Source organism: Notechis scutatus, chromosome 9, assembly GCF_049901735.1.
Source record: "Notechis scutatus isolate UNSWTSFEM ecotype Mainland chromosome 9, rNotScu1.2, whole genome shotgun sequence".
NCBI classification, from domain to species: Eukaryota; Metazoa; Chordata; class Lepidosauria; order Squamata; family Elapidae; genus Notechis; species Notechis scutatus.
Window position 1 is genome coordinate 17,642,617 of NC_142017.1, and position 15,136 is coordinate 17,657,752.

The following is a 15,136-nucleotide window of genomic DNA, read 5'->3' on the forward strand; positions in this document are numbered from 1 at the left end:
ACTCCCTCGCCATTGTCTGGAGAAAAAAGAACTGGGGATGACATGAGGGGAAGAGCACCTGGGAAATTTTGAAGACGAGGATTGGAGCAGCTTTGAGCCAAACTATCACATGTCCTACTTCTTGAAAATTCTTCTGGCTGTTTGTCACCGTGTGTAGACAGTGGCACAAGCAATTTCTGGAAATCAGCCATGCCCTCTTGGTAATAGTATTAAAAAGTGCCAGAGCCAACATTAAGAGTAGAATACAGGAGAGGCAAATCCACTTTGCATCCAGGTTATTTTAATTTAGATACCGTAGAATCAAGTTTAATCTTGAAGCCTGCAGCTATTGTTTATTCAATATCTCAGATCCATATTATAAAACATCATATAAAAAAAAGGATTGTTCCATGGTAGTTCTATCTGGGGAATAGACTAGAGGAAAAAATCTGTATTGTTAGAGATTTTTCTCTTGGTTCTGGGAAGGTTGACTCTGTAAAACAGGGGTCCCCAACTCCAGGGCCACAGCCTGGTACCGGACCATGGCCCTGTTGGAAGAAATATCCATCTGGGTTCTGTTCCAAGTGGGGAGAAAGACACTGGAAACATGGAGGCTGATTGGCAATATAGTTTATTGGTGGACAGGACCACATGGGTTTGAGGTCCTGGACAGCTGAGCACATGGAGTGGAGAGTGAGGGTTATTTATACCCTCTCTTGGGTCTAGCCCTTGAGCTTCCTGTTCCTGCGGCGAAAGCATGTATTCTATTGGTTGTCAGACTCCCAGGGGGTCATAGCTGAGGTTGTCTGAGATATGTTTGGTTGAACCTTGCTGGGTGATGATGTAATGAACAGATTTGTGTTCTGTGGGCAATTCCTGTTGTGTTTTAATGGCTTTGTCCTGGTTTGGATCTTGAGTGATGGACTAACCCTACCATTATACCTTTGTTCAAAATATCATGTCTTGAATGGATTATCAAATTTGCATTTCTAAAAGCTGGCCTCAGCTTAGCATCAGCTTAGGGGCAGGGAACTATGGCTCTGAATTTCTGTCTTTAGAAGCATGTTTCGCCTTTTCTCATCCAGGGAAATATAATATTCTGTCTTTTTAATATTTCCTAAAATACTTCATTCTTCTAGGAGGGTTGGGTGCTAACTTTCCTCAGCCCTTTTGGAACAGGGCCCTGCAAGGCACAGATGTGGGAAGTTCCATTGCACGAATGGCGGGCGCTCATGTTTGTGTGGGAAGCTCCAATAGTGACAATGTCAGGTGCATCTGCCACTTGCATAAATGGACCTGTGAGTGCATGCCTGCTGTTTGTGTAGAAGCTTCCCTTCTTCCCACCACCTGCCGGTCCACAAACTCAGAAATATTTGAAGACCCTTGCCATAGAATATGTCCTCCTAGATCTATAACATGAAGACCAACATCAAGGATGCATGTAAGGTCTTGTCCTGGAGCAGTGATCTCCCATTCTGAATTTTGGAAAATATATCTATATCTACAAAAGCGGAATACCACTCACACATCATCACAAAATCTCCAGAATCGTAAAGCCTACTAACTTGAAATTTGGCACGTATGTTCCTCTTGGCTTCTAGGTGCTCGCTAAGAAAGGATTTTTTAAATGACCATCAGAGTATTAGCATTTCCTATATTATTATTATTAACACGCTCTGATGCTAAGGAGTTCTACTCCCCCTCTCCCCCTGAAAAGAAACCTGTCCCAAATACAAAACACAAGCAGAGGAGAGGAATTTCAGTTTCAGTTTTAGTTTCACAGCACCAAGCAGTTTTAGTACAGAACAGTTGAGCTAAGCCACGCCCAGGCTCCTTGCCGTCTCCTTCGTGCTCACACAGCAAATACTCAACTCCCTCACACACTGACTGACAGGACGCTAGCCAAGATGAATACCGATGGATGCTGGTAGGCAGAGGCAAAATTTCCCCCCCTTATTTTCCTCCCCAAATACTAAGCCCGATCACATAGTTTCATAGCGAAGCACAGATATCAGGGGTGGGATTCTACCAGTTTGCACCTAATCGCTAGAACTGGTTGTTAACATTCTAAGCAGTTCGGAGAACCGGTTGTTAGAAGAAATTACTGGCCTAATCCTGTAAGGAAGGCAGGAAGGAAACATTCTGGTGTTGCTTACAGAAACTGCCTCTCCGCTAACCCTTATTACATTCTTGGCAGGACTAGACTTCCTGTCTCAGGAACATCTCTGGAGTTTTTTTTCCCCTCCTTTGCTGGTACTTTGCTTGTGTGGAGTGACCATTCAAAGTTACAATGGCACTGAAAAAAGTGACAGGACCATTTTTCACACTTACGACTGTTGCAGCATCCCCACAGTCATGAGAGACCAGGCGAGGAGATGCGTGCCTCGATGTGAGTGATATTGAGTTGGCCACACCCAACCAATAACATGACCACCAAGCCACGTCCACCCAGTCACATGACCTCCAAGCCACGCCCACCACCTAAGCCACGCCCACAGAACTGGTTGTTAAAAATTTTGAATCCCACCCCTGACAGATATCGAACTAGTATATATATATTGCCATAGCATCTCCTTCTCACCCAGTCTCTCTGCTTAAAGTCGGTTGGTCCTTTTTTCTGCTAGGAAACAGCTCAAAGTGCAGTGAAATCCCCGCTGAACGTTATTTCAGATTCAAGCTTTTTAGAAGACCTTTCCTGGAGATGCTAGCAATTGCAGCTGGGGCCTCTTATATGCAAATCTTCCTTTTGAAGCAATGCAAGGCTCTCCAATGAATATTTAATCACCTTTAGTCTTTGATTTTTTTTCTCTGTAATTGGCTCTCTGCTTCTTGTTCCAGTCCCACTTATTCATACTTAGATTTCTCCAGGTGCCCATCTAAAATTTATACTCGTTTGCTTTCTGATTACAGGTCAGCTAGGAATGCCTGCATAGTTTTTCTCTCTTTTGGGGGAGGTAGATGCCAGTTTATTTTTATTTTATTTTATTTTGGAAAAAAAAAAAACCACTTTTTATTGCTGTTTCTGCCTCTGAATTATCTTGAAGTACCCGTAGCCAAGGAAAACCAGCTTTTCAAATTTCAGGCAGGAATTTTCTCCTATACAACGAGAGCCGCATTTGCAGCTCTTTGTTTCATCTCACTGAATGGCAACCGCTTATCCACAGTGGAAAATCAGAACCTAGAGCTAATTAATATCTACTGCGGTCCGAGCCATTTAACTTATCGTAGTGGGTGGTGGAAATGTTCTCCGGTGTCTTGGTTAAAAGGGGGGAAATGGAATCGGAAAAATGCTTTGGTGTGGTCGCTTCAGAATACTAAAAATGTCATCCATTAATATCCTCACCCTGCTTTTAAAACACCCATTATTCAAATGTGGTTGTGAATTATACATGTTAATATTTTGTCTGAAAAAAGAGAAACACATTTTTCTTTTTAAGTGTATCACTTGGGTTATTTTTAACCAATTGATCAAGCTCTTCTGGATTCACGACATAAGCCTAAGGTTGAAAATCAGATGCTGCATGTTTTCTATCCTGCTCTACAGAGTGGAGAGTTGGTCTCTGACAGAAAGCCACTTGAAGAGACCAGAAGCACTTGAAATGTGGATTTTACAGGCGGCTGATATGTATAAGCTGGGTTGACAAAATCAGAAATGAGGAGGGGATAAGCTGCCTGGGAAAGCCAAGGGAAATCATCAAAACCATAAAAAAGTGAATGTTTGAATATTTTGGACATGGGATGCAACACCCGGAAAAATACGCCATACATCACTTAATCCTCCAGGGAAAGATTGAAGGCAAATGAGATCCAGGCAGAAGAAGAACATCATGGCTTCAAAATCTAAGGGACCAGTCTGGACAAAACTCAACAGCACTTTTTGTCCAGCTGTTGATAAAAATAGGATCGCCAACATGATCGCCAATGTTCAATGATGGATATGGAAGAAGAAAGAAGAAAGAAGAAAGAAGGAAGAAGGAAGAAGAGGAGGAGGAGGAGGAGGAGGAGGAGGAGGAGGAGGAGGAGGAGGAGGAGGAGGAGGAGGAGGAGGAGGAGGAAGAGGGAAGAGAGAAGAGAGAAGAAGAAGAAGAAGAAGAAGAAGAAGAAGAAGAAGAAGAAGAAGAAGAAGAAGAAGAAGAAGAAGAAGAAGAATTGGTCATGAAGTTGTGTATAGGGAGGGAAAACCTGGGATGCTTGAGACCATCCATTAGTTTGGGTCAGGTTTCTGCAAGAAACTGGTAATCTGTATAATTACTCAAACCTTCTTATATACAATACAGGTAATCCTCGATTTATGACCACAATGGAGCCCAGCATTTCTGTTGCTAAGTGAAAGATTTGTCAAGTGAATTCTGCCCCATTTTACGACCATTCTTGCCACAGTGGTTAAGCGAATCATTGCAGTTGTTAAGTTAGTAACATGGTGGTTAAGTCAATCTGGCTTTTCCCATTGACTTTGCTGGTCAGAAGTTCGCAAAAAGGGGTGGCCCCAGGACATGACCCCAGGACATTGCAGCCAGTTGCTAAGCATTGGAATTTTGACCATGTGAAAGTGAGGAGGCTGAAATGGTCATAAGTGTGAAAAAATGGTCATTAGTCAAGTTTTTTCCAGTGGTGCTGTAACTTTGGACGGTCCCTGAATGAACACTTCTAAGACCCTGTGTTTGGGTTCTGGAATTTGGGTAACCTTCCGCATTTAACCATTGGCCCCAGCTGCTGAAATGGTAACCAAATTCACTTTGTAAAGCAGGGGTGTCAACTCAAGGACCAAGGGCCAAATCCTGTTTGCAGGGTGCTTAGATCTGGCCACGGGGGGGCCCCCCTGGAAATAGCAAAGAACCAACCCGCAGTGCCTCTGTGTTGTGGTTAGCCGGCAGCAGGTGCAGATGGCTGAGGAGAGCGAGGACTCAGAATAGAGGCCAGGACCATCAGGGAGTGGACTGCTGCCTTCAGAGATTGTGGGGGCTGGCAGCAGCGATGAGGAGGTTCCCGAGGAGCCTGTGCCAAGCGCACATGCACAAAGGATTGCTCGGAGGAAAGAACAATTACAACAGCGCAGGCAACTTGGGAGTAAGGCTGCAAGGTAATGGCCCCTCCCTCAAGAGGATAAAAGCCAGGTTTGGAAAAGCATTCTTTGCAGACAGCAAAGAAGCTCTGAAGCTCAACTGGTGGACATCTTAGTTCGTGTTTGGAGAATTTTGTAAATTAGTCCTTATCTCTGGGTTTTTGGCAGCATTGACGAACACCTTGGCAAGGCTCTTTCTTGTCGGAGCTAATTAGTGGAAAGCAGCCTTTTATCTGTAAAGGAACAGAATTCGTGATTAAACCTTGAAAGGTGGGGGCTGCTGCCTTTGTCTGTGTTTGCTCTTTGGGAACCCGGTTGGGTCAGAACACTCTGCCACCAAAAACGGAGCTCCATTTTCACTGGCAGAGCACCTGGGCTACCACAGGCACCCCAGATATGAGTGACATCATGCTGGCCACGCCCACTCTGGCCACCTCCACCATGCTCCCCCCTCCCGAGGTCAAACACAACCCTGATGTGGCCCTCAGTGAAATTGAGCTTGACCACCCCTGTTGTAGAGGGTAGGTGGCATAGACACTTAATAAATAAATAAATAAGTACACCTTCTTAATTAAAAATTGGTGATTAAATTTGAATGGCTTGCTTTGTCCTTTCCACAGAGGACACAACCGTTCGATGCGAACAACTGGATCTGCTTCAGGATTGGCTGGCTGATTTCAGAAAATCTACCTCCTCTTCCAGTACAGCCAACCCAGAGGAGCTGGTGGCATTTGATGTGGTCTGTGGGGATCTGAACTTCGACAATTGCTCATCAGGTGAGGCTTTTTTTCATCTAAAACTCAAAACAACTGACGCACCCAAAACCCCAGGGAGCATTCTGTGTGATGATCCCCTTTAGAAGTTTTCATTGAGGTTGTAATTTATACACACACACACACACACTCACACACACACACACACACACACACACACACACACATATAAAAGCAAAATACCACTCATGCATCATCAGAAAATCTCCAGAACCGTAAAGCCTACAAACTTGCAATTTGGCACGTATGTTCCTCTTGGCTTCTAGGTGCTCACTAAGAAAGGATTTTTCAAAATGACCATCAGAGCATTAGTGTTTCCTATATTATTATTATTAACATGCTCTGATGCTAAGGAGTTCTACTCCCCCTCCCCACCTGAAAAGAAATCTGTCCCAAATGCAAAACACAAGCAGAGGAGAGGAGTTCCAGCTTCAGTTTTAGTTTCGCAGCACCAAGCAGCTTTAGTACAGAACAGTTGAGCTAAGCCATGCCCAGGCTTCTTGCTGTCTCCTTCTTGCTCTCACAGCAAATACTGCTTCAGTTTCCAAACAGCCCTCAACTCTCTCACTCACTGACAGGACTCTAGCCAGATGAATACCGATGGATGATGGTAGACAGAGGCAGAATTTTTTCCCCTTATTTTCCTCCCCAAAAACTAAAGTCGACCACATAGTTTTGTAGCGAAACATGGGTATCGAGGTAGTTTTTAATATAATAGAAACAGGGGAAACATTTGAAAGGCATGTTGGCATTTTCCTCAGCATCTCATTTTGTGGGTTCAATGGAAACTAAAAGGGTCCTTTCCAGGAAACTCAAAGAGCCCAAGATGGCTTCCTACTTGCCAACAGTGGGGCATTCTTAGAACATAGATTAAGAGGACTGAAAGGGACCTTGGGAGATCTTCTAGTCCAATTCCTGCCCAAGGCTTTGTAGTACTCTGGCCAAATGACTATCCAATCGCTTCTTAAAACCCTTCAGTGATGGACCACCCACAACTTCCAGAGGTGAGCCCTTCAAGGGGTTAACAGTTCTCACCATCAGAAAATCCCTCCTTCGTTTCTAGGATCTCTCCTTGATAATCTTCCAGCTATTCCTCCAGCCTGCCCTCTTTAAGAACTAAATCTAGAACAAGACATCCTAGGATGTAACAATGGAACTCAGTTGAATCCAAGGTTCTTCTGGCATGTCGTTCATTTGTTATGAATATGTTCTGATAAGTCCTCCATTACTTCCCCTGCCCTCCTGTGCACTTGTTTGACCCCATCCCAGGTTACAGATTTCCCTCTTTCCTATGGACAAGACCACTATCTCTGTCATTTATAACAGGGGTCCCCAACCACCGGTCCGCGGAACAAGTCCTACCGGGCCGCTGGTTGCTGGGCGCCGCCATCTTTTTTTGATGAAAAAGTGCTTCCGGTGAGCTTTTCCGGGTAGAAAGCTCACCGGAAGCACTTTTTCATCAAAAAAAGATGGCGGCGCCCAGCTGATGCCGGTACCGGGCCGTGGCATAAAAAAGGTTGGGGATCACTGATTTATAACATGGGGGAACATGTTTTGTGAGGTTGCATTTTCCTGCCCTACTCATTGATAAGGTCAAGGCAAAGGTTCCCCTCGCACATACGTGTTAGTCGTCTCCGGCTCTAGGGGGCGGTGCTCATCTCCGTTACAAAGCCAAAGAGCCAGCGCTGTCCGAAGACGTCTCCGTGGTCGTGTGGCCGGCATGACTAAAAGCCGAAGGTGCATGGAATGGTGTTCTCTTCCCACCAAAGGGGTCCCTATTTTTCTACTTGCATTTTTTACATGCTTTCAAACTGCCAGGTTGGCAGAAGCTGGGACAAGGAACAGGAGCTCACTCCGTAATGTGGCGCAAGGGATTCCAACTGCCGAACTTTCTGATCTTTCTGATTGACAAGCTCAGTTTCTTAGCTACTGAGCCACCATGTCCCTTGTGCTCATCGATACCCACAGGGCAATTTGATCTCCACCCAATAAAAGACTATGTCCAAAATGCAGGTCCTTTTAGACAATCCAGTTGTCTAAAATTACCTTCCATGCACGGGTATATTTTTAGCTTCAGACGAAGTTGGCTACACCTTCCCCCTCCCCTTTTTCCCCCTCCTTTGCTAAAACCTCCCATTTATGAATTGTGTTGCCTTGACAGTAGACAATGATCAATGACATCATTAGTGCTTCTGGAAGAGCTACTTCTGGGCTTCCCTTGAGAGAAGCCAGGGAAACACTGCAACCTCTTTCTCCAGTGGCACAAAGGAAACATTATTAAGAGGTGCTGTTAGATAACTGCATTTGAACAGGGTTAGATAGATGGTAGATGAGACCTTAATGTGTTCTGGTACTGAACAACGCTCGGCAAAGTTAAATGGGAATCAATCCCCTCCTATATCCTGCAAAACAATACATTAAAATATCGACCCTTTGCAATTGCTTCCTTTTCTTCTATGATAAAGCCTGTCTTGGCAAAATATATTAGACACAGTCCTAGGGACTAATAATAATGATTAAACTTGTAGACTGCCCAACTCTTAACAACTCTCATAGCAATCCAAGAAAGAAATGATCATTACAGCTATTAAACATATTAAAAAAGGAAAGATAAAAGATGGCAAGACTAATGAAGTGAGAGTTCTCAGTCTCCCTGAAAGCTTAAGTGAGGAGTTACATGTACACGTCCATTCCATTTTCTTGGTTAGATTAAAACACAAAGCTAAACCATCCATGTAATTCAAATACAACCATTAAAATCCAGTTAAAAACTATAACAGGAAAAAAAAGGAGAGTGCATTCTACCAGCTAGAATAGTTTTGAATACAAAATTTACCAATCCTCAAACAAACTTTGTAATGGCTATCCATGGATCCCCAATTTGTCAGGCACAAGGAAACAGAATCAATCGTAAATAGCTGAAGTCATTAACTTTATTGTTTATCACCTATGTTACAAGTATATATATATGCCTAGACTGCTTGCCTTCTCCTGGGAATGACGGGATAAGATTTTGGGAATCTCAAGCTTATACCTTTTGCAATGGCGCAAGGACTCTAAGCTAAATACACACTTGATCTCCCCCTCCCACACTAGCTGGCAGTTTCCCAACAAATTGGCTTTTTCCACTCCAATTTTGTGAATACAAAATTTATCAATCCTCACTTTCTAAAACTCTTTGGAATGGAATCAATTTTATAGTCGAAAAGAGGAGTTAAAAAACAGTTGGTCAAAGAAAACTTCTTGGCGAGTTAGTCTGTCATCAATTACAAAGAGTAAACTCAAGAGAAAAATAATATTTAAAAAAGACTAAAACAACAGCAAAAATCTTAAGATTTGGACAAAGAAAGTTATGAAAGTTTAAAGGAGGTGGTATTAATTCAAACATGCTTGGGATAAACACACGTCCATCATCCAGCAAAAACTTAAAAAATAACACTAAAAAATATAAAGTATAAAAATGATTTTAAATGATTGATTAATTAATTGATTGATTGATTAATTGATTGATTGATTGATTGATTAACAAAACAAAAAAACCTACAAATAAACTCAAAGGATAGACTCAATGAACCACTAGGTCTTTTTCTGCTGTTAGCTTTCTATCTTTCTTTGTTTCTATTTCATGGGCTCCACATTTCCATAGGATTCCATAGGAATACCCACAATATACCTTAAAGGCTCATATTTTTCTGGAATTTGGTCATAAATATTGGCTCCATTACCCCTCTCCCATGATTCTCCGAGATGTACACGTCAATTTCAATTTCATTGTACACATGTTGTGCATTGACAATAAAGGTTTGATTTGATTTGATTTGACGTTATGGATCTCCTTCATTGCCTTTCTTCTGGTTGCAGATGACAAGCTGGAACAGCAGCACTGCTTGTTCACCCACTACAAGGACCCATGTCGCCAAGGTCCAGGGGAGGACAAATCATGGGCAATTGGTAAGATGGAATGCTGTGGCCCAGAAATGGGACAGATGTCCCTTTAGCTAGGAGGAGGAACCTGCTTAGAGTGGCTAGATCCCCCATTTTTGCTAGCTTGTGCTTTGGTTTTAGCCAAGGTAAGTAAGTTGCCAACTATAAACATCTGATATCAGACACACGGGCACTATAAAGCCTGTGGTAGAAAGTGGCATGAAAATCGGACTCTGTCTTTAAAGATATTGCAGCCTGCCTTCCCAACAGATACCAAATTAAAGATAGGGTCAACACTTTGGCTGGGATTTGCACAACATGTTTAGCCTGAAACCTGGATTAACAAATCATAATTGCAAGGTACAGTGTGCTCCCCTCGATAAACCATAAGATGATTTTGCATGATAGTGTGCATCACGGAACATATTAAGTCAATGACTAAATTCCCACAATAAATTACTCTGTCCATCCATCCATCCATCCATCCATCCATCCATTTGGAATGGAGAGTTATTGCCCGATGTGATATTCATCCATCCATCCGGAATGGGGTATTATGCCCCAATATTATATCCATCCACCCATCCATTCATCCATCCATCCATCTGGAATGGAGCATTATTGGCCAAAATGATATCTATCCATCCATTCATCTATCCATCTGGAATGGAGCATTATTCCTCAACAGGATGTTCTCTTGGACTATAATTTCCCAGAAGTTTGAGCCAACAATTGTGGAATTTATCTGGGGACACAGGATTAGAAAAGCTGAAGAATTCCAAATAGTTCATTTTAAAATACAGACAAACTCTATTTCAAACTTTTTTGATCCCTTTGCTTTGAAATAATAGCAGACTACTGTATACATTTCTTTTTTTCTCAGGAACCTTGTTAGATCCAAAAGGACTATATGACGAAGAAGTGTGCACTCCAGATAACTTACAGAAGTATGTATTGTTTTGCTTTCCATCTTATTTCTATCACCAATATAAATGGGCTGCTCTAATTTAAACATTTCGCTTGTTCAGATTTTACTTGTGTCTCACAGATTGACTTCTATTGACTTGTTTTTTTAATGTGATGTATTTGCTTTGCATGGTGGTACTTAAGTCTCACACGGTGAAAAAATTTAACACACGAAGAAATTTAAGCAATAAATCCTCAGTATGTGCTTCTTATTCAAAAGTCTTAAAATATAACTCAAAAAAAGGGCAAAAGGTGAAGGATGTAGAATTGTAAGGTTGAGTAAAGCCTTATTGTAGGGTTGAGTAAGAAATATTTGGCCTTTGTAATGTGGTATTCAAATTTTTTTACTACTCGTTCTGTGGGCGTGGCTTGGTTGGGCGTGGTGTGGCTTGGTGGGCATGGTTTGGTGGGCGTGGCAGCAGAAGGTTACTGTAAAGTCCCCGTTCCCTCCCCACCCCACTAACCTGCTTTCCAGCTCCATTCTCCTGTGCAGGGCAACCAAAGAAGACCCAGCCAATCAGCTGGGACTCAAGAGGTACAGAATAGGTGGGGGTGGGGCCATTCAGAGGTGGCATTTGCTGGTTCTCCAAACTACTCAAAATTTCCGCTACCGGTTCTCCAGAACTGGTCAGAACTGGCTGAATACCACCTCTGCTACACATGCATCCCCAATTTGTCAGGGGCAAGAAACCAGAAGCAATTGTAAATAGCTGAAGTAATAAACATTTATTGTTTATCACCTATGTTGCAAGTATATTCCTAGACTGCTTGCCTTCCCCTGGAAATGACTGGATAAGGTTTTGGGAATCTCGGGGGAATATCAAGTTTATACCTTTTACCACTGCGCAAGGACTCTAAGCTAAATCCACACTTCATCTCCCCCTCCTGGACTAGCTGGCAGTTTCCCAACAAAATGGCTTTTTCCACTCTCCATCCACCCTTTCCCCAAAGCAACCTGTAATAATCTTTGCTCCTACTCACCTCAAAAAGCAGGCAAATGAAGTTAGCCAACACACACACACCCAAATTGAAAAACAGAAAAAAAGGAAACACAACAAATTGAAGTTTCTTCTTCTGCATTCATTGGTCATTATATTTACACATGCATTCATTCGTCTGGGCTTTGTAAAAATATTTAAGAACCAAAACCCAGAGGTTGATAGGAAAGGAAGCTATGCAGGAAAAAGACTGTTGTAAAAACACAATCGCACACACACAAAACGACCAGGAAGAAAAGTACTGGTAGATCCACACACCCCAAACTTTCCAGCCAGTATCCATTAATTTGTTGGATATAAAACCTACTGTGAGTTTACAAAGCAAAATGATCATAACATCACCATTTTGCAGGTGGGTCCTTTCCAAATAATTGTTTTTTGCAGTTAGAGTAAAAGAAATTGGAGTCAGGCTTTAACCAAAAGGTAAAGCTTTCCCCAGGCTAGTCATGGCCAACTGTAGGGGTTGGTGTTCTTCTCCAAGCAGCAAGAGAGCCAGTGTTTTTCATGGTCATGTGGCCAGCACAACTATACACTGAAGTGAGCGGAATACTGTTACCTTCCTACCGGAATGGTACCTATTTATCTACTTGCATTTGACTTTCGCATTGCTAGGTGGGCAGGAGCTGGAGCAAGAATGGAAGCTCCCCCCATCATGTGGTGCTTGGGTCTCAAACCTGGGCTGTCATCTTTCTCAGTGTCTTTAACCGCTGAGCTATCGTGCCCCCCTTTTTAACCAAGGGATACTGGAAACAGGATGTTGAGTCTCTCTTGGGATTGGTGGAAGCATTAACAGCTGGCTTGAGACCAGATCCAGGGAGGGAAGGGGAGTCCAAAATTTCCACTAATGAGAAAACAGGCCTTCACAATGTCTATGGAGCTGGAGCATCTTTGCATCCATCTTGTAATACTTTGAAAAACACCAGAATAGAATCAGAAATAACTCAACTCTGGAAAAGATATAATTGCATGCACAAAATTAGGTGCACAACTGATCCTGAAGGAGACCAAAAGAGTGGGTCTGTAAGTGTTGCCCTTAGTCGTTCAAAATCTTAGTTCAGCCTCATTTTGAAAACCTTTAGTAACTGACATATTGCAACCCTGACATTATATCATCATTAAAACGCACACACAGAGAGAGAAATAATTACATATCTGAAATGGCTAATGTCATGGGCCAACTAGATTAGGCTTAAAACAGACCCATACGGAAATTGTTCAATAATAACATTTGACAAAGGCATAAAAACCTAATTTATCACCCAGTTAATATTGGCACTGGTACATCTGGAAATAGCACAGTAAATTAGACCTCTGTTAGGTCTCCAACGCTAACCTCAGAAAACCTATTAATAAAGTTAAGAAGGCCGCAGTTTTAAAGACATGACTGAGAATAATCTAGATCTACTTCTTTAGAAGAAAAGGATCAATAGACATCAATGCTTCTGGAGTATGTGCCTTTATTGTTGCTTTAATGATTAAGGAAGTCTGTGACGATTTTTAGGTCCATAAGAGTCGGCCAAAAGATTGTGATATCACCAGGATGGCAGCACATGTGTTATGAAGACATCCCATGTTACCTAATTGCATCATTTGCACAATGAACTTGTGATAGTTCTCATCCTTCCTCTTGCTCATCATGGAGCCCCATACTTAAGGCAAGGAGCGAAAGAGGTTATTCCTCAAAGATATTGAAAAGGCTGAAATGCTTTAATTGTCGACTGCTTTAATTCAATGCCCTTCTACTGCACGCAAATTTGTACAAAATTTGCTGAAGCGAGAACACTTAATCAGTGGAATACATTGCCTCCTGGATTTATGGGTGCTCCATTCTGGAGGTTTTCAAGAAAAGGTTGGACAACCATTTGTCCAGGATGGTATAAGTGGTTCTCTCTTGGGTAGAGGATGGACTAGAAGAACTCGAAGGTTTCTCCAGCCCTATTTTTCTATGTTTCTATTAATTGAAAAACACAATTGTCCACCCAACTTATTCCTGTCCCTTTCATCTTTATCTATTTTATTAACATGGTCCCAAAACCAGTTCTTTCAAAGTGTATCAGGAGGATCAGATCTGATTAAGATGTTGGGTGAATTGGCTGATGTGAGCTTGGGCTCTCAAGCATGATGGGAGATGGAACACATGAAATTTACTTCGCCTCTGGTCAGCTTCTGCCTAGGAGAATGGAAGGAGGAACTATTTTATCCTTTGTGTCAAACAATACAAAAGTCAACCAAGAAATTAGAGGTGAAACTGATCAGTGGCTAATCTTGCTACCGAAGACAGAAGGCTCCATTAAACTAGGTATCCATTTCCTACAGTTATCTCATGAAATGAAAGGTGATTGATTGGAGCCTTAAAAATGTTCATTATAGGTGGTGAGCTACCTATTTATCAATTGTTATGATATTTCCCTACTATTTGTCAATGGTTATGATACTTCCCTACATTGAATATTTAGCAGTCCTCAAAATATGGACTTCAATTCTCCCAGGTCCTCAAATGGGGGTGGGGGCTTGCTGAGAATTCCTGGTAAAGAAAATCTACACATCTAGAGAGGCAGTAGTCAAGCCAGGAACCAAGGAGCGGAAGGGCCCCAGGTATACACACTGAACACAAACACTGTTTGTAGTTTAAATAGTTTTTAATCCAGTTAGAGTTTAAGCATTGTCATTCAGTCCATTAAGTCATTCACAGTATTTCCATCCAGTAAGACTCACTAGTATAGTCCAAGTTAAGAGTCCTTGCAATATCTTTATCAGCCGATAAAGATATCTTCTCCTCCTCCGGTTTCACTCTCCAGAGAAACAAGCGCTGGATATTCAGCAAACAGTAGCAAACAAAAACAGTTCAGTCACAGGCACTCACAGTCAGTAATCACAGTTAGTCGCAGCAGCACACAGTAACAGTTACAGCCAGACAGTCAGCAAGTAAGCTTTCCAGCTTCTAATGCTTCCTTATATTGTAACTTCCTAACCGCACCTTAATGTTATACCTAACACTGAGAATTCCTGGTAAAGACATCTACACATCTAGAGAGCAACAAGATAAAAGTTAAGTAGCATAATGTAGCAGCCGTTCACAACAGCCCAACTCATGTATTGTCAGGCATGAACAATCAGCACCACAAGAATCCAGTCAATTAATGGTCAGCGCTAAATTGGTGCTAAATAAGAGTCAACGGAATTGAAGAGGGGCTGGACTTAAACAGTTTGTGGGACCGTAAGGATTCCAGGCTGATTGCTCTCTTGATTCCACCCTAGGTTCTGCCTGTCCTTCACATATAAACTGTAGGACAGAAAGAGAAAGAGAAAGGATAGAGAAATGGTTGCAACATGTAAGAGTGCTTAGAAAATTGCAGTTTAGAAAACGATTTCTGTTGTAAGATATCCTGGAGGACAAATTCCTACAATGAGCATAACTCCATCTATTTCTCAGC

General features: G+C 42.2%; 1 protein-coding gene across 2 annotated transcripts in view; it reads left to right on the forward strand.

The window, feature by feature from the left end:
* The window catches only part of SMPD3 (sphingomyelin phosphodiesterase 3), a 76,849-nt gene that overhangs the window by 21,867 nt on the left and 39,846 nt on the right, over positions 1 to 15,136 (forward strand). For both annotated transcript variants that reach the window (XM_087971658.1, XM_087971657.1), the window contains exons 3-5: positions 5,662 to 5,817; positions 9,676 to 9,765; positions 10,622 to 10,685. In XM_087971658.1, the coding sequence (XP_087827784.1) occupies positions 5,662 to 5,817; positions 9,676 to 9,765; positions 10,622 to 10,685 (310 nt within the window). The remainder of the gene's footprint in view (positions 1 to 5,661; positions 5,818 to 9,675; positions 9,766 to 10,621; positions 10,686 to 15,136) is intronic.